Source organism: Anabrus simplex, chromosome 1, assembly GCF_040414725.1.
Source record: "Anabrus simplex isolate iqAnaSimp1 chromosome 1, ASM4041472v1, whole genome shotgun sequence".
In the NCBI taxonomy this organism is placed as follows: Eukaryota; Metazoa; Arthropoda; class Insecta; order Orthoptera; family Tettigoniidae; genus Anabrus; species Anabrus simplex.
Genome location: NC_090265.1, coordinates 213,946,608 through 213,973,345, shown reverse-complemented (window position 1 = coordinate 213,973,345; position 26,738 = coordinate 213,946,608). Strand labels below are relative to the sequence as shown.

The 26,738-nt window shown below is 38.6% G+C and overlaps 1 protein-coding gene across 3 annotated transcripts in view; it reads left to right on the top strand.

Annotated features, from left to right (window-relative positions):
- Positions 1–26,738, top strand: part of ALiX (programmed cell death 6-interacting protein-like protein AliX) — a 275,620-nt gene that overhangs the window by 180,691 nt on the left and 68,191 nt on the right. Inside the window, exon 13 of one of the 3 annotated variants that reach the window (XM_067158494.2) lies at positions 16,347–16,455. In XM_067158494.2, the coding sequence (XP_067014595.1) occupies positions 16,347–16,455 (109 nt within the window). Of the gene's footprint in view, positions 1–16,346; positions 16,498–26,738 lie in introns of all 3 variants that reach the window. The other 2 variants (XM_067158486.2, XM_067158479.2) reach the window with 2 other exon arrangements.

The following is a 26,738-nucleotide window of genomic DNA, read 5'->3' as shown; positions in this document are numbered from 1 at the left end:
CCCATGGTATTTATATTGTAGGACTAGGTTAATTTTCTGACCATTTATGATGAACTTCGTTTATGTAAAGGGGTTTCATTGGCATGATCTCATTTTTCTCAATGGATATTTGTAATCCTATTTTTAATGCAATTTTCTGAAGTTTGGTGATCTGAGCATGGACTTCTTCCATATCAAGGGCTAAAAAGGGAATAAATCATCTGCAAACCCTAGGCAGTTTGTCCTTATTGAGTGGTTTGCTCCAATTTTGATTTTATGTGGGTTTTCTTTTTGCCAATTTTTCATGATGTAATCTGGAGCCACAGTGAAGAACAATGGGGATAATCTGTCACCTTGTCTGAGGCCTGTATTTATTGTAAAAGCATTTGACATTTCTTCCCTGAACTTTACCTTTGAAATTGTGTTGGTTAAAGTTAGTTCAATAATTTTTGTTAATTTAGGATGAAGGCCATATGATCTGAGGATTTTTAAAAGAGTGGGTCTGTGTATACTATCGTAAGCCTTTTTGAAATCTACGAATAAAATAAACATGTAATAAATATAATAAGTTTTATTTCTCTTGATGTCAGGAAGGGCATCTGGTCGTAAAAACTCACTATGGAGATACATCTCACTTCATACTCGACCCCGTAAATAAAAGGGTTAAGGTTTGGACATACAATTTTACCGTATTTACGTGAATAATACCCGCACATTTTTTTTTAATATGGGGCACGAAATTGGAGTGCGGGTTTTATTTGCGTCAATGTTGGCATTTTTTTCAAAATCAGCCTTCCTAAATTTAGGATGCGGGAATATTCGGTGGCGGGTATTATTTAAAAAATTTGAGGCACGAAATTGGGATGTAGTTTTTTTGCATCAAAGTTGGTATTTCTTTTTTTCAAAATAAGCCTACCTAAAGTTAGGGTGGGGGGATTATTCGCGTAAATACGGTATTTATCGTATTATGAAATATTAATACGAAAGAACAAAAAAAACTTAATGGGCCAGTCATTTGACTCCGTCAGTTGAGCAGTAGGCCCAACACACAGCAAACCTAATAACTGCTTTCATTTGAATTATTGTCATCTTCTGCCGCCAACTTCCCTGCTACTGGCGTTGTCATCATCCCAAATATTGTAACGTTCACTGCCATCGAGGGCATTCGAGATCCCAGTCTCTTTGAAACATTTAATTAGTTTTTGTACCAGATTACAGAATCCAAACAGCGAAAATCTATTCGCAAATGGTTTCTAAGGATGGTCTCTGTAATTTTCCAGTTCGTGTATGTGTAACAGAAGCCACCCCTTCCGAATTCTCTTTGAACTATTCTCTCATTACATATTCTAATGCACAGTTGAATAGCAAAGGTGACTTAGTCACCCTGTCTTAAACCAGTGTTAATCATGAATGGATCAGAAATTTCCCCTCGGAACTTAACTTGTGATTTAGTATCAGTTAAAGCAAGTTCTATAAGTTTAGTTTTGGAGGGAATCCAAAATTCCTTAAAATGTTTTATGTATGCAGTCATATGCCTTCTTAAAATCTACAAATGCTATACCGTAACTAATGTGAGAGTAATGATCTGTTTCAGCACAACTTCTCCATTGCCTAAAACCTCCCTGGTATTCCCTTACCTCTTCCCCTCATTGTTGTTTAATTCCTTCATATAGGATGCTGGGAAAAATCTTATATGTACAGTCTAGGAGAGATAAGCCTCTACCGAGCTCGATAGCTGCAGTCGCTTAAGTGCAGCCAGTATCCAGTATTCGAGAGATAATAGGTTCAAACCCCACTGTCGGCAGCCCTGAAAATGGTTTTCTGTGGTTTCCCATTTTCACACCAGGCTGTACCTTAAAAAAGGCCACGGCCGCTTCCTTTCCACTCCTAGCCCTTTCCTGTCCCAACGTCGCCGTAAGACCTATCTGTGTCGGTACGACGTAAAACAACTAGCAAAAAAAAAAAAAAGATAAACCTCTATAATTATTAGAATCACTCTTTTCACTTTTTAGTGAAGAGGGTGTATTATAGCTGTCAGCCGATGGTTAGGAAACTTTTCTGTAATCCAAATCTTTTTTAAAGCCATGTTTAAGGAAATCTGAATCATATTATTTGCATATTTCCACATTTCTACAAAAGTCTGATCTTCTCCACATGCCTTATATTTTTCAATTTCTTGAGTGCTTTTTATACTTCCTGGAATGTTGCAGAATCTGTATTATTAATTTGGGTTTTTATTGGAGTGTTTGTAGGAATTTGTAGGAATGCCTTTGGTTCTGCACAATTCAAAAGTTTACTGGATGTTTTTGTGATGATTTCAGCATTTTTACTATTATGTGCTAATTTACCATTTTCATCTTTTATCATTAAAGTAGGAGAATCTTATTTTTGTAATTGTCTTCTGAAAATTTTATCATAATCTCTGGAATTTGTTGTATGATAATTGTCCTTGTGTCTTTATGAAATTTTCTCTTAATTCTTCTAATATTTTGTGTGAATTTCTTCCAAACATTTTACAGTTATTTTGTTTGAAATTTTAACCATGCCTGGTGTGTCTCTTCATGAAGTTCATCACATTCTGATGTCCACCATGAATGTTTCATTGTTTTGAATTAATGGAACTAACATACATACATACATACATTATCATTATAGACTGTTATGCCTTTCAGCGTTCAGTCTGCAAGCCTCTGAGAATTTACTAAACGTCGCCACAATCCTCTATTTGCAACTAGTGTTGTGGCCTCATTTAGTTCTATACCTCTAATCTTTAAATCGTTAGAAACAGAGTCTAACCATCGTCGTCTTGGTCTCCCTCTACTTCTCTTACCCTCCATAACAGAGTCCATTATTCTCCTAGGTAACCTATCCTCCTCCATTCGCCTCACATCACCCCACCACCGAAGCCGGTTTATGCGTACAGCTTCATCCATCGAGTTCATTCATAAATTAGCCTTTATCTCTTCATTCCGAGTTCCCTCCTGCCATTGTTCCCACCTGTTTGTACCAGCAATCATTCTTGCTACTTTCATGTCTGTTACTTCTAACTTATGAATAAGATATCCTGAGTCCACCCATTTTTTGCTCCCGTAAAGCAAAGTTGGTCTGAAAACAGACCGATGTAAAGATAGTTTCGTCTGGGAGCTGACTTCCTTCTTACAGAATACTGCTGATCGCAACTGCGAGCTCACTGCATTAGCTTTACTACACCTTGATTCAATCTCACTTACTATATTACCATCCTGGGAAAACACACAACCTAAATACTTGAAATTATCGACCTGTTCTAGCTTTGTATCACCAATCTGACATTCAGTTCTGTTGAATTTCTTACCTACTGACATCAATTTAGTCTTCGAGAGGCTAATTTTCATACCATACTCATTGCACCTATTTTCAAGTTCCAAGATGTTAGACTGCAGGCTTTCGGCACAGTCAGCCATTAAGACCAAGTCAACAGCATAGGCCAAACCGCTTACTACATTTCCACCTAACTGAATCCCCCCCTGCCATTTTATACCTTTCAGCATATGATCCATGTAAACTACAAACAGCAAAGGTGAAAGATTACAGCCTTGTCTAACTCCTGTAGGTACCCTGAACCAAGAACTCATTCTACCATCAATTCTCACTGAAGCCCAATTGTCAACATAAATGCCTTTGATTGATTTTAATAATCTACCTTTAATTCCATAGTCCCCCAGTATAGCGAAAATCTTTTCCCTCGGTACCCTGTCATATGCTTTCTCTAGATCTACGAAACATAAACACAACTGCCTATTCCTCTCGTAGCATTTTTCAATTACCTGGCGTATACTGAAAATCTGATCCTGACAGCCTCTCTGTGGTCTGAAACCACACTGGCTTTCATCCAACTTCCTCTCAACGACTGATCGCACCCTCCCTTCCAAGATGCCAGTGAATACTTTGCCTGGTATACTAATCAATGAGATACCTCGAAAGTTATTGCAATCCTTCCTGTTCCCTTGCTTATAGATAGGTGCAATTACTGCTTTTGTCCAATCTGAAGGTACCTTACCAACACTCCACGCCAATTTTACTACTCTATGAAGCCATTTCATTCCTGCCTTCCCACTATACTTCACCATTTCAGGTCTAATTTCATCTATTCCTGCTGCCTTATGACAATGGAGTTTATTTACTATCCTTTCCACTTCCTCAAGCATAATTTCACCAACATCATTTTCCTCCTCCCCATGAGCTTGGCTGTTTGCAACACCACCATGATGATTTCCTTTTACATTGAGAAGATGTTCAAAATATTCCCTCCACCTCTCCAGTGATTCCCTGGGATCTATTATGAGTTCACCTGAATTACTCAAAACACTGTTCATTTCCTTTTTCCCTCCCTTCCTAAGATTCTTTATTACTGTCCAGAAAGGTTTCCCTGCTGCTTGACCTAGCCTCCAAGTTATTACCAAAATCTTCCCATGACTTCTTTTTGGATTCAACAACTATTTGTTTCGCTCTGTTTCTTTCATCTATGTACCAATCCCTGTCTGCCTCGGCCCTTGTTTGGAGCCATTTCTGATAAGCCTGATTTTTACGTTTACAGGCTGCTCTCACTTCATCATTCCACCAAGATGTTCGCTTTTCCCATCTTTACACACAGTTGTTCCTAGGCATTCCCTTGCTGTTTCTACTACAGCATGCCTGTATGCCACCCATTCACTTTCTATATCCTGAACCTGCTTACTGTCTACTGTTCGAAACTTCTTACTAATCATATCCATGTACTTCTGTCTAATTTCCTCATCCTGGATATTTTCTACCCTCATTCGTTTGCAGACAGATTTCACTTTCTCTACCCTAGGCCTAGAGATACTTAGTTCACTACAGATCAGATAGTGGTCTGTATCATCGAAAAATTCCCGAAAAACTCTTACATTCCTAAAAGATTTCCTGAATTCAAAGTCTGTTAAGATATAGTCTATTATGGATCTGGTACCCCTAGCCTCCCATGTGTAGCGGTGAATAGCCTTATGCTTGAAGAATGTATTCGTAACAGCTAAACCCATACTAACATAGAAGTCCAGCAAACGCTTCCCATTCCCATCAGCTTCCATATCTTCTCCACATTTACCAATCACCCTTTCGTATCCTTCAGTTCTATTCCCAACTCTCGCATTGAAATCGCCCATTAGCACTATTCTATCCTTGCTGTTCACCCTGACCACGATGTCACTCAATGCTTCATAAAACTTGTCAACTTCATCCTCATCTGCACCCTCACATGGTGTATACACGGACACAGTTCTAGTCCTAATTCCTGCAACTGACAAATCTACCCACATCATTCGCTCATTTACATGCCTAACAGAAACTTTGTTGCGTGCAATGGTATTCCTGATAAAGAGCCCTACCCCAGACTCTGCCCTTCCCTTTCTAACACCCGTCAAGTACACTTTATAATCTCCTATCTCTTCCTCATTATCTCCCCTTACCCGAATATCACTTACTCCTAGCACATCCAGATGAATCATCTTTGCTGACTCAGCCAGTTCTACCTTCTTTCTTCCATAAGCCCCATTAATATTGATAGCTCCCCATCGAATTCCATTTCGTTCGCCAAGTTGTTTCCAAGGAGTCCCTCGCCTGTCAAATGGGAGTGGGCCTCCATTACTCCCATAGGTCCGAGGCTTGCGTAAAGTGTTCTGAGGTCGGTTAATTCCTGAAGCAGGATGCTGCCCTACTTGCACGTAGTCCAAGTGAGGATCTCTCCTCTAACGGGTTATGGACCACCGGTGAATTGTATAGTCCTAGCCGCCTGAGCACAAGGAGGGCAACGACTCAGAATATGTCCGAGATGCCCACTCCCATTCCATAGCAACTGGTATCCCGACTCTCAGGACCACTTACTAGGCCACTCAGCCGTTGCCCATGGTTCACGAACTAGGACGTGACTGCAGTAACCCACAAACATGAACCATTAATAGAACTAAATTTTCACTTTTTTTTTTTTTTTTTAATTGGTACTAATTCTTCCAAATCATCTGCCAGTTTTTTTTAGGGGCTTTACGTCGCACCGACACAGATAGGTCTTATGGCGATGGTGGGATAGGAAAGGCCTAGGAGTTGGAAGGAAGCAGCCGTGGCCTTAATTAAGGTACAGCCCCCAGCATTTGCCTGGTGTGAAAATGGGAAACCATGGAAAACCATTTTCAGGGCTGCCGATAGTGGGATTCGAACCTACTATCTCCCGGATGCAAGCTCACAGCCGCGCGCCTCTACGCGCACGGCCAACTCGTCAGTTTTATTGTTTGTGTAATTTTCTTATAATTCTCATTAACAGGTGCAGGTCATAATTCTTCTTTACTTTATTAGTATTGATTTTCTTCCTTAGCCCGGCATAACACGCAACGGCTATGGAGCCAAGATTGCAAGAAATCAGCTTCATTTCCCATATCAAATCCTATTTTACAAAGACTTAACAACAATAAGAAATCTTCCACCTTTTTGATACTTATATTTGCATTTTAGCAAATCAATTAATCATACACAGTACATGTTTCGTTCCTTTTTAGAACATCTTCAGCTGTTTTACATTGCTTAGGTGATTCACTAAGTATTTTATATTTTTAAGAACTTCTGGACAGGTACCTTGCTTTTCTTAAATGCTACGTAAATTTAAAATAAATTAAAAACAATGCGGATGGTTGAATGGGATAGTGAAATGAGAGGGAAATGGATCTACTTGTAGTTAGCCTATATAAAAAAAATAATTTCTATTCTTTTGAACAGATGTTGTAAAAAATGTTTCCAGCACTTTTATCACTAAAATATTCTGGTTGTCTTCTATTAAAAAGTTTTGAAAAAATATAACTTTCCTTTGTCACTGTTATGAATATTGCTAGGTATTCACTTCATTTACTCCCTCCAAGGTGGCTGCTATTTGTTTTAAATTTACAAAATGTCTTGAATTTGGTTAGTTCAGGAACCTTGAAGCTGATTGCTGTTTTGCTATTAATAAAGGAGCCTCCCCATAATCTCAAATGAAATAAAATGGGGGATTTGCTTTTTTTTTTTTTAAACGTGTCTGCACAAGGAAACTTGGTATATAAAAGAATGGTTTCATACCTTGTTGTTGTCAAAATCCACTCCTACTGTGACCTTGGAGGAGCTATGGCTGAAGCTGCCTTCCGTCTTGTGTAGTAATGATGTGTGTGTTCCAGACATAGACACCCTAGCATTTTTCGAGGCTGCACCATATTTGCACTCATTTTAAGGCTGTTGTTAAGATTGATTTGCCACTCTCAAAGGCATTTTAGAGCTGCTACAAGGAAGTGATGAGGCCGTTCCTAACATAAAGTACAGGCGCCTTCAGCAGCCGCCCCTAACCTGCGGACAAATGTTGCTTGATGGGTTCCAGTGTCATTTTGTACACTGAGGGGGACCATCACCCCACCTAAGAAAACTCATCCACCTGAAGCCGTTGGTCCTCTTAGGGGGTTGAGTTATTTCTTGCTGCCTGACACTCAGCGCATAGTCGCTGGCTGTACGATCTACTCTATTACCATAGCGAATTGGACTGGACAGACCTAATTAAATCTTTGCTTGTTTAGTAAAAATCCTTGATTGTCCATTGTTACCAGCAACTGACATAAGCCTCTAATCAGAGTTTTTGTTCATAATAACTTTAGAAAAATGTGACAGAATTGTTAGTAAATATGTAATTGGTAAGGTGAAATAACTCAAATTAGTACATCCATTTAAAACTAAACTGAGAGATAAGACATCGTTCGCCAAGCTGAATAGCTCGGATAGTTGAGTGCTGGCCTTCTGAGCTCAAGTTGGCGCATTAGATCCCGCCTTACTGCAGTAGTATTTTGAAGTTCCTCAGTTGCGCCAACTTTATGCCAATAGATTTATTGGCATGTAAAAAGAAATCTTGCAGGAAAAAATTCCGGCACTACAGCATATCCAAAAACCATAAAATTAATTAGTGCTTCATAAAATGAATCAAAGTTTTCGATTCAATATTCATATTGCATTAATCCAAAGATATGACTTATTTTAAACAATTTTTTTTGAAATGGTACTGCCAGTCTACTCTAGTAATGAGTTATATATAAGGGACAATCAAATGAAAACCGAACATCCACCATAACACGTGAAGTTTATTTCATGTAATAACACACATTCTACATGAAAGGTGGCAACACTGTTGTTATATATCGATACTGCCATCACTGTGGTACAACTGCATAGTGACAACTCGCAGGTGCGTGCAGTTGTTGGTTTATGTCTTTGCTGGTGCACGTGTTCATCCAGCTGTAGAAATGGAGGCAAGCAAAGACGAGCAGAAAAATGTGGTTCATTTTCTGGTGGCTGAGGGTACTGGAGTATGCAAAACTAGTTGCATGTCTGACATGTATGGCGAACACTGCATGTCCATGACGAGTGTGCACGAGTGGCATGGGAGATTCCGAGAAGGGCGCACATCACTGCAAGACGATGCGTGCCCAGGACAGGCCAATCGAGCCATTACTCCTGATGTGATAGTGGATTGATGGCCTTATCCGGGAAAACTAACAAATCATGGAGGAAGGAATTTGTATTTAGGTCAGCATTAGCCATACCTCCATGCATGCCATTATCAAAGATAACTTGCATTTCCACAAAATTTGCACGGAGTGGGTTCTGCGTCAACTGACAGAGGGACAAAAGATTGATAGAATGGCATCTCTTAGTCATCAGCTGCAGTACCACGAGGAAGAGTATACATTTCTGTCCGATATCATCACGGGCCGAAAGTCATCCTGTTGCATGATAATGCTTGCCCCCATACTTCCAATCGGGCAAATACTACGCTTCAAGAATGTGGTTGGGATATCTTTCTCAATACGATTTTATTTTGGTGTAAATAAATATCACACGAGATACGTTCACTTCCTTACATAAAACCACTTTAGTGTCATTACATCTATTCCTTAACAACACAGTTATACACAGTTATGCACAACAATACACTACTAAGGGAAACACGCTGAAGCAATTTACTATCGATTCTGTCAGTACAGATACCAAAAAATTCTCACCATCACAGAGTCAATTCTGAAAAGTACAGATCAGTCGTCTATTTGCAAAACCTGCCATCTCCAAATGGTTACATTTTTCAGGAGACCAAAAAAATGTATAAAATCTAAATAAAGAGATTTAGAATTATTTGTATTTGCTATATCACTTATAAATAGCATTGTAAGGAATGTTACAGAATGCCAATGTTTTATTCGTATAATTATTTGAAAGATTTAAATTTCAAATTTAGAGATCGCCGGGTTTGCACCAAACTAAAGAAACTGAAGGAATGAAAATGTACAAAAAATGCTTTCTTTAAAAGTTACCTTAGAAAATCAATCCAGTATAAAAAGCAAATTCATTTACACAAAATGAACCAGAATTAAATTTTCAAAAATTGAACGTTAAAAACATTGAACATTAAATTAAATATTAATGCCATTGTCTACACTGTGCTCACATGCATCTTCCTCATCTTCTGGATTGTTTTGTGGAAGGTTATTGTTATCAATGAGTTCTTTGTAAAACTTAAGCACTTTAACATTTTTCCACTGAGGTCAAAATGTTTAGTCAATAGAGATTCAACATCTTTTGCCTTTAAATTCTTTACTATTTTACCAGTATGTATAACTTTTTGATTCATCATCAAAACATTTTTGCCTTTCTTACAAATGCCTAATTTTGTTCCAACGTCTATTCTGTAGTTGGGTTCACCTTGATTTAACACTGAATTGCCTCCTTTTGATTTGCTCAAAATAACCCTTTTTGCAGCAGAAAATTTGAAGTGCCATTTCCCTGTAGGCTTGAAAATAGAAGTACATTCTGTTTTCCAGTCAAAGTAGGGAACATTGTCCTCTTTTCCTAGATGAAATAATTTGCCATACTGAGAAAGAACATTATGAAATTCCTCAGGTTGTATTACAGTTTCTATTTTCTTGTTTTTCAATGAGCCCGAAAACTCTATTGGATGGTAAAAATGAATGGCCTGTCACAGGGAAAATTAACTCAATTTCCTTAATGCTTTTAGGTACCTTTGTGACAAACCAAAAGGAGAGCACTGATATCATAACAGCATTTTTATTCTTCCCCCCACATCCATCAGCAAAACACCTTATAAAATGAAACATTGGACATATCAGTAGTATTTAGCTTATGATAAAGTGCTGATGCTATTTCATTACCTTTTTCTGGCCCTTTCAGGTGTCACTTCATCAACCTTAGTGTCCATTTTTCCCAATATAATTATTATAGCTACACAGTTCTATGATAAAAACCACAACTTTCCTTGCAGCAGAACTATAACACCTACAATTGTCACCATGAATAAGCTGTTCTTTCCCACACAATTGCTGCGATTCTTCTGCCCTCTAGTGTTAGAGGAGATGGCCGGTATTGCAACTCATAACCATACGCGGACGGCCGTGTTTGCAACTAACTCCAATTTTTAATGAAGTAAATAAGCTGCTTGGAGGCCGAGCTTGCAGCTAATAGTTTGCTACCTTGTATAAAAGTGGGCAGAGAACACATTCAGCACAAAAAGTAGATTTCAATTTTTTTGGCAGATGGCCGGTTTTGCAAATAGACGACTCAGATGTCAACAGTCAACACACTGATTATTTGCTTGACCGGCATAAGGCAAGACTGATTACCCTCTCACTTAAGTCGATTCTGATACAGATACCAATTGCTCTAATCCACACTCTACATTAACTTACTGCACTGTCTCTCTCTGTCACTGTCTCACTGACTGACTGACTTCATCACGGAGTCACCAACACAGTTCCACCATAGAGCCCAACATTCACTTCGACTCCAACACTGACTGACTGACTGACTGACTTCTCGGCCTGTCAGCTCGATATATATACAGTTCGACAAACAGTTCAGAAATGTCGACTTCTGGAAATGTTCTTGCAACACTCTCTAAGTGGAACATATCCAATCATGAAAGGAGCGATCGATCGACCGGCCTCTCGATTGGAGTAAATCAAACTCAGATGTCCGATTACAGTTTATAAACACACATGAAGGAATTTATAACATTCCTAATGTTTCCACATGTATCTGGATAATAAATCATTACAGTAAGTTTCCAGAAACCTCCATATGTTTCAGAATGTTAGTGGATTATATCCAGTATACAAATGTTACAGAACTTTCTACAGTTTTCGACTACACAGATTTTGAGGTTAGATGTATTCACAATACATATTGTAGGTTATACAAATGTACAGTACATATTTACATATTTCATAAAAGATAATTGAAATATATTAATAATAATTGAAGGTTTTACAAGAGTTGGGTTATGTGTAGGATGCCATGCATACGACAGGGAAACACTTCAACATCCTCCATGTAAGGCGGATCTTTCACCTTGTGATTTTCACATTTTTTGTGACCTGAAGAAAATCATTCATTGACATCGGTTTCATTCGGATTGGGTGTGGTTGTGGATCAGTCAGCGACCTACCGCTTTCTACAAAACTGGAATTGATCATCTCCCAGTGGGATAAATTTATTAGCACTTTGGGTATTTACTTTTGAATAAAACCATGTAGCAGGCGTGGTTTTCATTTGCCTGCCCCTCATAAAATAAATGCTATAAACAAGAGAAATGTATTGTTTGTTAAATGTGTCAACATTTCTAAATACATTTTGCATTGATCAGCTCTGAATAAGAATGTATTACTTTTAATGTAAGTACCAACTGCCATGTCAGGTGATGGAAGTCCCAACTACTCTGAGTACTGGTATATAAGTACATGCTAACTGACAAGGCCTTTCATGCACCTCTAGGATCTTGGAGTGTTACTGGAATGAAAATGAGAGGGGAAAACCAATGTTTCTATAGAAAAACTGACTTACATCAACTTTATCCAGTATAGATTTTGCATTGAGTCACGAAGATTTGGAGCGGGGATGCGGTTGTGTAAGATTGACATCTGTCTGAGCCACAGAAAATTGGTGGTGGTGGTGGTGATAAAATGGAAGCATACAGAAACAAATTAAGTTGGGGAAGTTAAAATGGTTAAAAATGCACTGAGTTTGAGCATACTTAATGAACGAACAATGAAAGCATGGCTAAACGAACTGGAATTTCAAATGAAATAATAAAGATAGATGAAGACTGAGATTATAATAGATGGAATAACAAAAAACGTCTAGCCCCCATGCATCAAGAAAAGGTTGGATAGCAATATATGTGATTACTTAAGTGAATAATAGTTTAGTTTTCTTAGAATTCTTGCTGAACGAATGCCGAGTAGAAAATGAAAGTTATACTCGTGCCTTGACCCAAATTATTTCCTTTATTTAGAAATATAGGGATAAAAGACCAGATCATCCCACTTATTTCAGACCTTCAGAAAGGTCAAATGGTACCTATCAAGAAAGGTGTGAGACAGGCTGCCTTCTAACACCAGTTCTCTTCAACACTTTTGGAAAATTGATGATGACTGAAGCCTTAGCAAATACAAACATGGGAATCAAAGTGAATGCAGAGTTGATAAATGTAATAAAGTTTTTGCTGACAACCAAGCAGTTCATTCAGGTAGCCCAGTGACATTACAATCAATGATGCTGAGAATTTCAAGTACAGTAAGAAGATATGGAATGAAAGTAAACAGTTCAAAAATTAAATGCATAACAATAGGGAACATGCATGATCCGGGGTTTTAATTAAAAATATGATAATCTGATACAAAATTGCGTGCAGAATTCAAAAATGTGATCAGAATGTACAAATAATAACTCCAAACATGATAAAAAATCTACGAAAATGTCACGTCACGCAAGTACGCGATCTCATTGGCCTGACGTCATCGTACAGGTTGACCGAATTAGCAGACGAAATAACACATAGTGTGCTGTGAGAAGCAGGATACACTTCGCGTATTTCTACTTTAGTTAGTGTCTAGTATGGTTAAATTCGAGGTCTATACATTGGATAATAATCTGAGTGGTATATTTTAGACTTAAAATGAATCCTGCGCAGACAGTGAGGCAGAAAACTTATAAATGGTGTAGAGTTCCGATGTGCAATAGCACATCGCATACCATCCCAAACAAATTGTTTATAAACGTTCCAAAGACGCTAAAACTAGGGAGAAATAGATTTTGGCGAGCTGGAGAAATGCTGGTGATATATCGGAAAAGTCTACAGTTTATTTTTTTGAAGATTTTAACGTAAGATGAATTTGTTTGAATTTTCAAATCACTTTTCCATGTCAGCTGTTCTAGTGGTAAAACTTTAAATTTTAATGTATGATGCTTTATTTAAATGCTTCAATTACATCTTGGAATATCAAAGTAATAAACGGTGCATTAAATAATGCTGATTATTAAAGTATTCTCCAAACCTAACCTATGTTTTGGGTGATCCATGTCAAGATAATAAATCAAAGGGGTTATGAACCATTTTGACAGCTCTAATTCTACCAATATATCTTGGCATGGGCTTATTCTTCTATTATTGAAGAGCTTAATTGGTAAAGAAATTTAAGGCTATATCTAAATACCCTATAATGTAACAAAGAATAGGCGTGTACATCATGAAAGGAAACGACGTGAATTTAACAAATGTATACCGGTAACTCTACACAAAACCAATGCTTGTCTGTTGGAGTCTTATAAGTTAACAATGCTCAATTATAATAATTATCATAATATTAATGAAATAAATAACATAATTGCATACAGGTAAAAATAGTGATGTAGGTGTTTAAAATATAATCCAACTTAGCCTAAGTTTTAGGTTATACAAGCCAAGTCAATAAACCGAAGGGTAAAAATACCGCGCGAGTTGGCCGTGCGGTTAGGAGCGCGCAGCTGTGAGCTCGCATCCGGGAGATAGTGGGTTTTGAACCCCACTGCCAGCAGCCCTGAAGATGGTTTTCCGTGGTTTCCCATTTTCACACCAGGCAAATGCTGAGGCTGTACCTAAGGCCACGGCCGCTTTGTTCCCATTCCTAGGCCTTTCCTGTCCCATCGTCGCCATAAGACCTATATGTGACGGTGTGACGTAAAACAAACAACAACAACAACAAAAAAATTAAAGTCACAGCACCCAAGGACATTCCTGTAATGAGCGACTAAAATGTCACCAGGACACTTTTCTTTCCTGATATGCTCAGCTTGTTAAAAGCCAAATGTAATTAATGTTACTGGCTTCACGCCCCGCTAACTACTTCTACGATTTTCGGAGACGCCGATGTGCAGGAATTTAGTCCTGCAGGAGTTATTTTACGTGCCAGTAAATCTACCGACACGAGGCTGACGTATTTGAGCACCTTCAACTACCACCGGACTGAACCAGGATCGAACTTGCCAAGTTGGGGTCAGAAGGCCAGCACCTCAACAGTCTGAACCACTCAGCCGACTTGTGAAAACTAGATGAAGTCATATTTACCTTTATCATGTTTAACTTTTTCCCTCCACAAAGATATTTAATTCTCTTTCATGGGCCCCGGAAGTGGGTAGGCCAGTTGTCCCAACCATAAATATATATATATATATTTTTTTGGGAATGATAGATTATAGCCCTATAGTACTATGATCTTTCTTTCTTTCTTTCCTTCTTTCTTTCTTTCTTAATCAGTTTATCCTTCAGGGTTGAATTTCTCTCGGACTCAGCGAGGGATTTCACCTCTACCACTTCCAGGGCAGTGTCCTGGAACGTGAGACTTTGAGTATGGTGATGAAACTGGTGAGGAGGGCCATTACCTCTCCCAGGAGGCCTCACCTGTTATGCTCAACAGGGGCCTTTGGAGGATGGGAGGATCGGAAGGGATAGACAAGGAAGAGGGAAGGAAACGGCCGTGGCCTTAGGTGCCTGGAGGAGAAGTAGGAAAATACGAAAAACCACTTCAAGGATGGCTGAGGTGGGATTCGAAACCCTTCTACTCAGTTGACCTCCCGAGGCTGAGTAGACCCCGTTCCATCCCTCGTACTATTTGTTTTCAACTTTCATGGCAGAGCCGGGAATCGAAACCGGGCCTCCGGGAGTGGCACACATTAACCACTACACCACAGAAGCGGACTAGTACTATAATGCTACCTATATGTTTATGTTAGTGCTGAAATCCGATTTCTTACTTTACTAATGCTGAAAGCCCGAAAATGTAATGTTGTTCTTTAATAGGGGAATCAGTCTAGAAGGAAATGTTGAAAGTGATGTGATATCTATCCAGGTTCGTTGTTATCCTAATACTATGGGTTACAGTACATTGCACGTATATAAAAGATGCCACTTAAAAACTTGTTTTTTATCCGCGAAATTCTGCGGCCACAAAAGTCACTATTTTTCAAGAATGATGACATCTACACATGATAGATTGTCTGATTGTGCTGTTTTGAACCTTTCTTCTGTCATTTTGAAGTTATTCGCGATCATGAATAATAAACAATCGGCTTTTAGCAACGGCTGATGCACAACGGCTGGTAGAGCTCCATGCGTACTGGATCGTGACGTCACAGCGCGCCGCTTACGTCAGAGGCCGTTTCACTCGCCTTGCGGAAAGGCACTATTAAATATTTTTTTAATGGTAGAAAACAAGGCAACATACCACAATGTAATACGTTTACGTACTATTTCATTGGTGTACTTTTCAAAAAAAATATTTTTGAAAATGATGCATGTTCCCAATTGTGTGCGAAAACAAAAAAAAAAACACACACACCTGTAAATCTTCTATTAAGTGTATGTAATGAGAAAACTGAACAGTAAAAACATTCATGTACCTTGGGCAGAAAATAACTGAAGATGCCAAGCGTACCACACAAGTCAAGTGTAGAATAGCACAGGCGAGAACAGCTTTTATGAAGAAATCATAATACTGTGCACAAACAGTCTAAATCTTCAAATTAGGATGCTAGTCACATTCATCTGGACATTGACACTACATGGCTCAGAAACTTGGACATTAAACCAGGTAGGTAGAAATCAGATGCCTGAAAGCATTTGAATCGTGCTATCATAAAATGTCGAGAATATCTTGGACTGAAAAAAGTGTCAAATGTTAAAGTCCTTGATAAAGTTATGCAAAAGAGATCACTGGTGCTAACAATCCAGAAATGTCTTTCCTGATGGGGACATGCATTGCGCCACTCACACCTGATGCCGATCATAAAACTTGGGAGAGCATTCATGGCAACTGACCAGTCTTCTGGCTGTTCACTAGAAAGAGTCTGCTTAAAATATTCCAGTGTATTTTAAAGTGTTATGTTTAAATTTTTCTTTTTGTTATTGTTGATTTAGTATATCATAATTATAATCAGACATTTGTATCTTTTAGCTGTACTAATAAAAAAAAAAATCTTATTTGCAGCTGCTGGTAACATTCCAGAACAAAATTTCTGACTACTGTTTTGCCCGTAAGACTGAAAAGGAGGAGCTGATGAAGGATTTGACTCAGGACCTCAGCCGACCTCAATTTGGTACGACTCCTTCCCTTCCTGCCCACCACACTGCTGGTACAGGTAGATTGTGCACTCATTAAACCCTAAAAATATTTAATTTTTCTACTTGATCATCAGTGGTGTTGCTTTGGATTTTTTCCTCATTTTCTTCCTACACTAAGTAAAGTATTGTTAACAGCGAGTACAGAAATCTTATTTCAAAATAAATTTTTATATAAGAATTACAAAATTCTAAAATGACACTTGCCAGGCATAATTGAATTTGTGCTCACAAAAATGGGCTATCCAGCATTTTGTCAGAACAGAGATAAATCATTTGCAAATGTCAGGTAAAAGCTATACCATTTTTTTTTTCTTCATTATTTTTGTTCCGGGGATCCCGTGGTGGACAGAGGTGAAAGAAGGTGCGGGCAAGAATGGGTTAAGATAGAACAATGAGAAGATTGATGAAAACTTTATGGTTATATTTCTTTCTCAGCTCTCTCTCTCTCTTTTTTCCTCCGGAAATAAGACTACAAAATTCAGGTACAAAAGATCATAATATAGTGTAAACAGTTTTGGAATATCGCATAACAACCACCTTGAGCTTGAGGCTGACTAATTAATTATACATTCTCCAGTGAGCGCTGCAGCTCCTTTCAAAAAACCGTCAAGGAGATGACCCTCCCAATTTCGTTTGCAGAGTATTCAAAATATACAATGTTTCAAGAAGACCTTTTGCTCCATAAAATTATCTAGGAGTCTAGGACACTATTCTCCGAACATTACACCATTACAGCCTTCCAAAGGCATCCTTCAATATTTACATTAACACCCAGAGCGTCTTCACCCTATAAAATTTACATTTTCAACAAAATGTTCAGGTGTATCAGTCACTACCTACATTTTACAATTCCAACAGTATTTACTGTCTTAGATGCTCAACAGTCTAACATATTTACACAGAATGAAATGGAATTTCACGGGGCTATCAAATAACCAATCTACCGGGCCTTTGTGGTAAAAACAACAGGTTAAATGTACTGGACCAAAAATAAAGATGATGTGGAGCCGGACACTTTCACTCCTTGAAATTTGCAATTACAAGATTAAAACCCTATTTGGGCTTCTGGCCTGCAGTTACAGAGACTAAGCCTATACTACTGAAGTGACTAGATGGAGAAAATTTAAGTTACAAATGTTGCAGGCAGAAAACGGTTGAGCTGCTGGTCTGCTCACTGATGGACGAGGCCCCCCACCTCCTTAATAACCACACACACACTAAACTGGAGCGATGAATAAGACAGCCAGGTCGAAAATGTGCCAGCTTTTATACCCGAGAGGAAGGTTCTAGAGAGCTCTGGGCTAAGGCCCGACACGCCCCCAGTTTCTATTGGATAATTAAATAGTTACAAGATAAATGTAATTGGCTGAAAAATAAGTACACAAAATTTTCTATTGACCAGCATCTTAAGTTGGCGGGAAGAGATCGAAGTATTGACAACTTTAACATACCAAAAACAAAGAATAATCAACTCAGTGTAGTAAGAAAATAAAAAATTACTTTAGGATTTTAATAGTTCCTCTTCACACTAGAGGGCATAACATAAGTTCTTTTGGTAGAAACATCTGTAGAGAAAAGTCCAGACTTCTTGCGCTAGTTGTTGTGAGTTTTAGATTTAACATGACATTTTCCACGGCGCTTCATGTAAATGAATGGGGCAGGTGTACCTCTCCGTACAATTTTATCTCAATGTAGTACCCTTAATTTATCAATACTATATACAGTAGAAGTCCGCTATAGCGAGAATTCACAACAGCAAAAAATTTACTCGCTATAGCGGATTGTCGTTTTGTCCCATTTTTGTAAAAGTCGGGGAAAACCCTGGCATACATTAAAATTGGTATGAAACTGCAGTCAGTTTGTTCAAAACTTGTGTTTTCGCAGATGATATCCATACTACGGCTACTTGTTTGTTATTTTTCGAAATCCGATACTACTTGAAAGTGTGTGTTTAATTTCATCCAAGACAACCCTGAATGCAATACGACCCCTACTTTTTCCTTCAAAAAAATTTAATTAGGCTTAAAAAGCACTTTGTAAAATCATATAAATGCCTTTCTTGTACAGTACGCATTTTTAGATTATCTTAGTCTTCACACAAACACTAAACATTTAGTTTAGTTATGCCGTGGTTTTTTTTTTTGCTGTACAGTTATCCTTTATTTCTGCGGGTTTAATAACCATTAACTTAAAATTGGAATCATAATATCAAAGAGAACTTGTTGAAAATTTGCTGGCAATATCTATTCCACTCATCTCTACAATACTGCAAAACGTGAAGACTGTTTTACACATCGATTTTTACATAAGCAAGATCAAGCCACCTAGTGTTTTTAGAAAAAATACCCAATTACAGACGTTTTAATATTTTTTAAATATGTTCAATTAGAAAATAAGTTTTTTAATATTATCGTAGACGCAAATTGTAATTTAAGTACCTTTTTACACACCACATCACTAAAATACCCCCACACACTTATTCCCCCTTCCCCCTCCCAAATTTCAAGGGCTTTAAGCAATAGTTATAAGTTCCCATGGGAAAGTAATTTAAGATGTACTTACTAATCAAATTGTTTCATCTAAGCTATTTTAAAGACAGCTGAAGATGTCCACTAAGTGGTCGAAACATGTCCTGTATATGACAATCTTTTATAATTCTGCCAAAAGGCAAGAAATAAAGTATCGATTAGGTGGTGTTTTAAATTTTGTTTAATAATTTGTCTCTACAATACAACGATCCATCAGGAAAATGTTCTTGCTGTCTGTAAAACTGTTACTTTTACTCAGCGTCAGCTACAACCGGCTGCTACACGCATGTCTCGCTTGCTGCGTTCAGCCAACTTCAGTGGTTAGCGATGTATAGGCCTATTCGTGGACGTCGAATGTCAACGAACGAGTTTACTGTGCCGTGGTATGGCCCTTGCGGTTTTTTGTGCACATACCTCACAATTTTATCTTCAACTTCTTTAAAGCATCCTTGTTGTGGGCCACTGAATGCATTTTTTTTTTTTTTATAGTATGCATTTTTAGCTATCTTTGTCTTCATGCTGACGCTGAATATTGGCTTTAGTTAGGTCTATGCCGTATTTTCTTGCGGCTGCACAATTATTCTGCATTTCCGCATGCACAGTGGTTACCACGGTAGTTGCCAGTGGTATTCATTACTGTTAGGCCATGAATGCAAGACGACCCTTGATTTTTCACATGAGATTCTAAGAAAATAATGGTTTGGTTGTAGAGAAATACAGTATCACTCCAGAGGCTTCTGTGGCAAAAATTTCCGTTTTCTTCTTCAAATGGCATCAGCCGTCTATGAATCATGAAAACATTTCAAACGCATGTAGAGAAATGATAACCTCCTCGATAAAAATTTACATGGGAATGGCCTTTCTGAAATTTAACTAGACGCAGGAAAATATAAATTGTCCTCTGAAATCAGTGATGTACTCTGCCATATCTTAAGGTGTATTACATTCTTACTTAATTTCAGTGTATAACATTAAGATTAAGATATAGTTTACTACAGCCTTTATTTTTAACGAGTGAATAACTGCTCTCGGCCACATTATTTCTGAATTTATTACGAAAATTTGTTATTCTCTTTCATTTAGAATTTCCTTAACAGAACAGCAGTCGACGGTTATTACTAATCGACTCCAACGTAGTTTTCGAATGTCATTGAGAGAGCTCGCAAATGCACATAATGAGAAAACTATACCGTACCGAAGATGATCAATGGCATTTTGTGGCAAACATTTCAGTTTTCTTATTCAAACAGCGTCACCTGTCCTAACTTATCCGTACTATATGTGTGATGAAAACATACTTCAAGTACCAGTAGAGAAATAATAACCTTCTCGCTATAAATGTACAGGATAATAACCTTTCCGTATTTTAACCAGACGCGAGAAGATATAAACTAACCTCTGAAATCAAAGATGCACTCCACCATATCTCGAGGTTTATCCCATTCTTACTTAAATGCAGTATTTAGCATTAAAATTAAGATATCGTTTATTCAGCCTTTATTTTAGCAAGTTAACAACTGTTATTGGACACATTATTTACGCATTTATTACGAATACATGTTCTCTTTCATTTCGAATTTTCTTTACAGAACAGCAGTCGACGGGTATTACTAATCGAATCCGACATCGCCTTCGAATGTCGACGAGAGACCTCACTAGTGGACATAGCGAGAAAACTATACCAAGCGTGATTGATCGCACGAAACATAATCATTGGGGTGCATAAATATCAGTAACAGAAAAAGTAGCGCGCACCTAATCGCTCGTAATAACAGATGCATCGGTGATAGGGCTCTCGCTGTAACCGAAGAATAATACACAGTTTAATATAGGAATTTTGAAGGGGCAGACAAAATTTGTTATTATAACGGGGTTCTCGTTATATGCCGTGCTCGCTATATCAGACTTCTACTGTAATAGAACTGTATTAAAAATGAAAGGTGCTTGGAAAAATTAGAATATAAAAACTAAAGAAAATTGACCTCTGCGTTGACCTAGCTATACATATTAGTTAACCTTAGATTCGTAACCAACCTTTATTTTCGTACCTGAGTAGCAAAAGAGCTTATGTCCATGTTGTTAATTTTACAGTATAAGCTAAAAACAGCAACTGGCTGCACATTTATGCCAATTGCTCGTTCTACAAATACAGTAGAATTGTAAATGGTTTATATACACTGACTGACATAGCAAATGCAACACCAAGAAGGAGTGGTCAGAACTTTATGCCAATTGCAGGGTAGACTGACGTCACTGAGGTATGCTCATGATGTGAAATGCGCCGCTGTGCTGCGCAGGTAGCGAACGATAAATGGGACACGGCGTTGGCGAATGGCCCACTTCGTACCGTGATTTCTCAGCCGACAGTCATTGTAGAACGTGTTGTCGTGTGCCACAGGACACGTGTATAGCTAAGAATGCCAGGCCGCCGTCAACGGAGGCATTTCCAGCAGACAGACGACTTTACGAGGGGTATGGTGATCGGGCTGAGAAGGGCAGGTTGGTCGCTTCGTCAAATCGCAGCCGATACCCATAGGGATGTGTCTACGGTGCAGCGCCTGTGGTGAAGATGGTTGGCGCAGGGACATGTGGCACGTGCAAGGGGTCCAGGCGCAGCCCGAGTGACGTCAGCACGCGAGGATCGGCGCATCCGCCGCCAAGCGGTGGCAGCCCCGCACGCCACGTCAACCGCCATTCTTCAGCATGTGCAAGACACCCTGGCTGTTCCAATATCGACCAGAACAATTTCCCCTCGATTGGTTGAAGGAGGCCTGCACTCCCAGTGTCCGCTCAGAAGACTACCATTGACTCCACAGCATAGACGTGCACGCCTGGCATGGTGCCGGGCTAGAGCGACTTGGATGAGGGAATGGCGGAACGTCGTGTTCTCCGATGAGTCACGCTTCTGTTCTGTCAGTGATAGTCACCGCAGACGAGTGTGGCGTCGGCATGGAGAAAGGTCAAATCCGGCAGTAACTGTGGAGCGCCCTACCGCTAGACAACGCGGCATCATGGTTTGGGGCGCTATTGCGTATGATTCCACGTCACCTCTAGTGCGTATTCAAGGCACGTTAAATGCCCACCGCTACGTGCAGCATGTGCTGCGACCGGTGGCACTCCCGTACCTTCAGGGGCTGCCCAATGCTCTGTTTCAGCAGGATAATGCCTGCCCACACACTGCTCGCATCTCCCAACAGGCTCTACGAGGTGTACAGATGCTTCCGTGGCCAGCGTACTCTCCGGATCTCTCACCAATCGAACACGTGTGGGATCTCATTGGACGCCGTTTGCAAACTCTGCCCCAGCCTCGTACGGACGACCAACTGTGGCAAATGGTTGACAGAGAATGGAGAACCAATCCTCAGGACACCATCCGCACTCTTATTGACTCTGTACCTCGACGTGTTTCTGCGTGCATCGCCGCTCACGGTGGTCCTACATCCTACTGAGTCGATGCCGTGCGCATTGTGTAACCTGCATATAGGTTTGAAATAAACATCAATTATTCGTCCGTGCCGTCTCTGCTTTTTCCCCAACTTTCATCCCTTTCGAACCACTCCTTCTTGGTGTTGCATTTGCTCTGTCAGTCAGCGTATATTTATTCTGCTGATGCAAAGGTGCCAACTATTATGGATTGTCCTTAATGATTACGGATTTCACTTCACGATTACAGCATTATGGTCGAAGGGGAAATTATCACAGAAAAGCAGCATTGTCACAATAAAAATTAATTTCTACGAGAAAAGGGAAAGAAGTAAAAAGTGTTCAATCCCTTAGAGCATTCATTACTGGTTAACCCTCCTCATTTCATTGTTTGTATTTGGCAACTAAACATATTTGGCAGTTATTTGGTCATCACTTCCTTTTGTTTCCCACGAGCGTTGTGAAATCACGGCTAGCTACATTGGTATACGCTGCTCTCTTAGCTAGAATGACGCATCAAGTCAGCCGTGAAGTAGGCTCTACTCCTTGCTCTGCTGTTCTCCAGTGTGCGCATTCGGCTCTCTCTCTGTTGTGTGCATAGAACGAGTGGCATATTTAGCACATTTGAATTCTAATTATCCTAGTCGTTTATTCGAAAAGAAGTGATTGGTTTTGTAAAATGAAGCAGAGCGATTGTCAGATTGCATCTTCTTCTAAGAAGACAGCAGTGTTACAGAAATATCAAGATGGTTACACAAAGGAATGGTCATGCCTACTTGCTTCATGTGTTAGTGAAAACCACAAACCACGTGTTCTGCAGTGTGTGTTCGTGTGATTTCTCAGTGGCTCACGGTGAACGAGATGATTGCAGAAGACACATAGAATCAAGGAAACATCACACATACGGTGAATCAAAATTATGAAACCCGTCTGTTTCATCGTTCTTCGTAAAATATAATGAAACTGCAGTGACAAATGCCGAATTGCTGTTCACATCATTTCTTTTGGAGCATATTCTGTTATCACTTTCAGACCACACTGGAAATTTTAGATCCATGTTCCCTGACTCTAAAATATCTCAGAAATATGGTTGTGCAAGAACTACAACCTCTGCTTTAGTTCAGTACACAGTATCTGAGGCAAAAAAGGAAATAAGTGAACTTTTGCAAATAATGCCTTTTTATTTGGCTACTGATGGTAGTAAGGATTCAAATGCAGTTGAACTTTATCCTACAGTTGTATCTTTCTTTAATGCTCAGAGAGTCTAAATATCAACTCTTCTATTGTCATTGTTAGAGAGTACCAACAATACAGCTGAGGGAATTTTCTCTGTTATTAATAGTGAATTGTCTTCTTTAGTCATTCCATGGGAAAATTACATTTATTTTTCATCTGACAATGCATACACAATGATAGGGGCAAATAATGGTGTTGCCAAATTTGTGAAGGACAGGCATTCTTCTGTTTATGTCCCAGGTTGTTCATGTCATCTCATACACATCTGTGCACAAAAAGCAGCAGCCCAATTACCAGTCAATGTATGAACTTTTTGGTTCTGTTATATTACTATCTTGATAAGAGTTCTAAAAGGCAAAGCACGTTGAAAGGTATATAAGGCTGTTTGTGGCACAGAGGGTCACAAAATTTTGAAATATGTTAGTACTCCTTGGCTCTCGCTTCTTCAGTCTATTAATAGAGTTCTTGAGCAGTGGGAAGCTTTGATACTAATGTTTTGTAGTGAGACCCACCATAAAAATGAGAGCACCAAGCAGTTTGAAACTAAAATCTTTCATACAAGACCCACACACAAAACTGTTTTGCTACTTTCTTCAGAGTACACCTCCTGTCTTTAACTCAGTGAATTTATTTCTGCAGCAAGATGCTCTAGCCATACATCTTCTTAGGAGGAAATTTACTGGTCTTTTAACTGACCTATTGGTCAGATTTGTTCAGGCATGTTCTATTGAGTCAGAATCTACCTCCCTTTTGAGTGTTGAATTCAAGGGGAGGAAATGCCAGAAAGCCGATGACAACTTAGGAATTGGAGCAAAATCCAGGGCATACTTGAAAGATAATGACTGTGATTAAGATATGTTTTATAATTCTGTGAGAGAGTTTTATATGGCAGATTGCAGTTACATTATCAGGAAATTTCCCCTTGATGAAGAATTTCTTCATCATGCTGAAATTGTAGACATCTCTCTCAGAATGAAGGTTTCCTATTCATCTCTTGAATATGTTTCTTGAAGATTCCCAAGTTTGGTCAAGGAAAGTGAACATAGTAAACTTGAAGAGGAATTTGCAGTTTACCAGTGTGATACTTTCCTTAAATATATTGTATATGGACCTAACATTGATGTGAACTGGGGCAACATTGCAGAGCTTAAAAATGAAAGTGGACAAATGAAGTATAAAACCTTAAGTAATGTTGTATTTGCAGTACTAAGTGTACCGCACAGTAACTCCCCCACAGAAAGTTTTCAGTGTTTTTAGGAAAAATCAGACAGAATTTAGGCCTACATTAAGTACATCTACACTGGAATCGCTGTGTCAGTGAGACGTAAAACCACTAGCTGGAATCTCTTCTAAAGACAAAAATGTCATCTCAGGGGGAAGTATGTTTCAAGAAAACCTACACGGAAAAGCAAATTAAAACTTAACCTCAGTATCACATGACATCCATGCAAATTGAAAGTTAATTTTGCTTGCTGATGGCTTGTATAAACTGCCGATAAAGTCATGATGGTTATCGTAATAGTATAAAAATAAATGGACACATATTTGGTGCCAGATATGCTTCATTTTCCAGACTATTACAAAATATTCCCTAATCATTTCATAAATAAAACAGATATGACAACATTTGTATAACCGCCATAATCTAAAGGTAGGAGTAGTTTGACAGCTTGAATTAAGTGATTCATAAAGTGCTTTATTATTTTTTTTATCTTTTCTTAGCTCTTAGGGAATTAATAATTAGGAACAAATTACTATATTCACTCTTCATTGCCAATATTGTGACTTTTAAGGGAAATTTCAAGAAATATTTTCTTAAGTACATTGATAATATTGAAAGGAAATGGAGAAAATAACAGTGAGATCAAATGTATGTTTTACTTTTAGAATAATGATGGCAGAAGTAAATAGGACTTAAAATATGGACTTGCCCAAGCAAGGAAGATGTTTCTTAATGAAATACATTTTCTCAGTTCAAATATAGATATGCACTTATTAGAAAGAGATTTCTGAATATTTTTCTGTGGAAAATGGTATTAAAATGGTGCATAATGAAAGAAATGTAATGTTACAGAAGATTGTCGAAGCTGGGATGGATTGATGGTATCACAAATGGAGACTGTTAAGCAGTAGGGATGGAACAAATGGTTACTTTCCAGTATCATGTTCCTGTGTATCTATTACACTGTAGTATTAGGGTATAAAAGTAACATAATACAAGTTGCAGGTCAACTTTTGGGAGGCACAGTTGTCAATACCTGTCCCCTGTAGCAGCCCGTAACTAAGTACGTAAATAGCAGTACTACTATATCTCGCTTTCTTTTCTCCCAATGTCTCTTCTGCCAGCTGATCACTCACATTCTTGACTGTATTCCAAGAAATTTTTCTAATGAAACTTTTACATTTCCAGAACTAATTCTGTGAGACCTTCATTTATAAAATGTACAGCAACAGCTAGGTAGCTCTCTATATTCCAGGATGTGTAATTAAACAAACACTGAGACACGTCATTAAAATTTACTCATTCAGGACAAATTATAAAGTATGTTGACAAAAGAGTGTCATACACTGTTCATATGCTGCTGAAATGAGGAAATAGTCCTCCTATCAGGCGAAACATAGGCAGGGTATAATCTAGTACATTTCTTTCTATTTGTCTGTCATGCCGATAGACTGGTCTTATGGTGACAATGGGGTAGGACAGGACAAAGAAGGCTGCAGCTGTCGCCTTAATTAGGGAACTGTCTAGTGTTAAAAAGGGAAATTAATAAAACCCAAGGTCAGGGTTGCTTATAGTGGGGTTCAAACCCACCATCTCCCAAATGCAAGCTAATAGCTGTGTGACCCAAACTGCATAGCCAATTCACTCAGTGAATCGTCCGTAATAGAAGGAGGTTAGAAATTTGCGGTAAACAAGTGTGGAAGTAGCTTGCCCAGCTTCTTTTTCTGCATTTCACTTTTTTTTTTTAAAGGTCATACTTGTAAAAATGATAGCAACTGTTTCTTTTCTGCCCCACAGGTTGTTGTTAATGACAAAGATTCAAGAGGGACAGGTACATGTGATGGCTCTT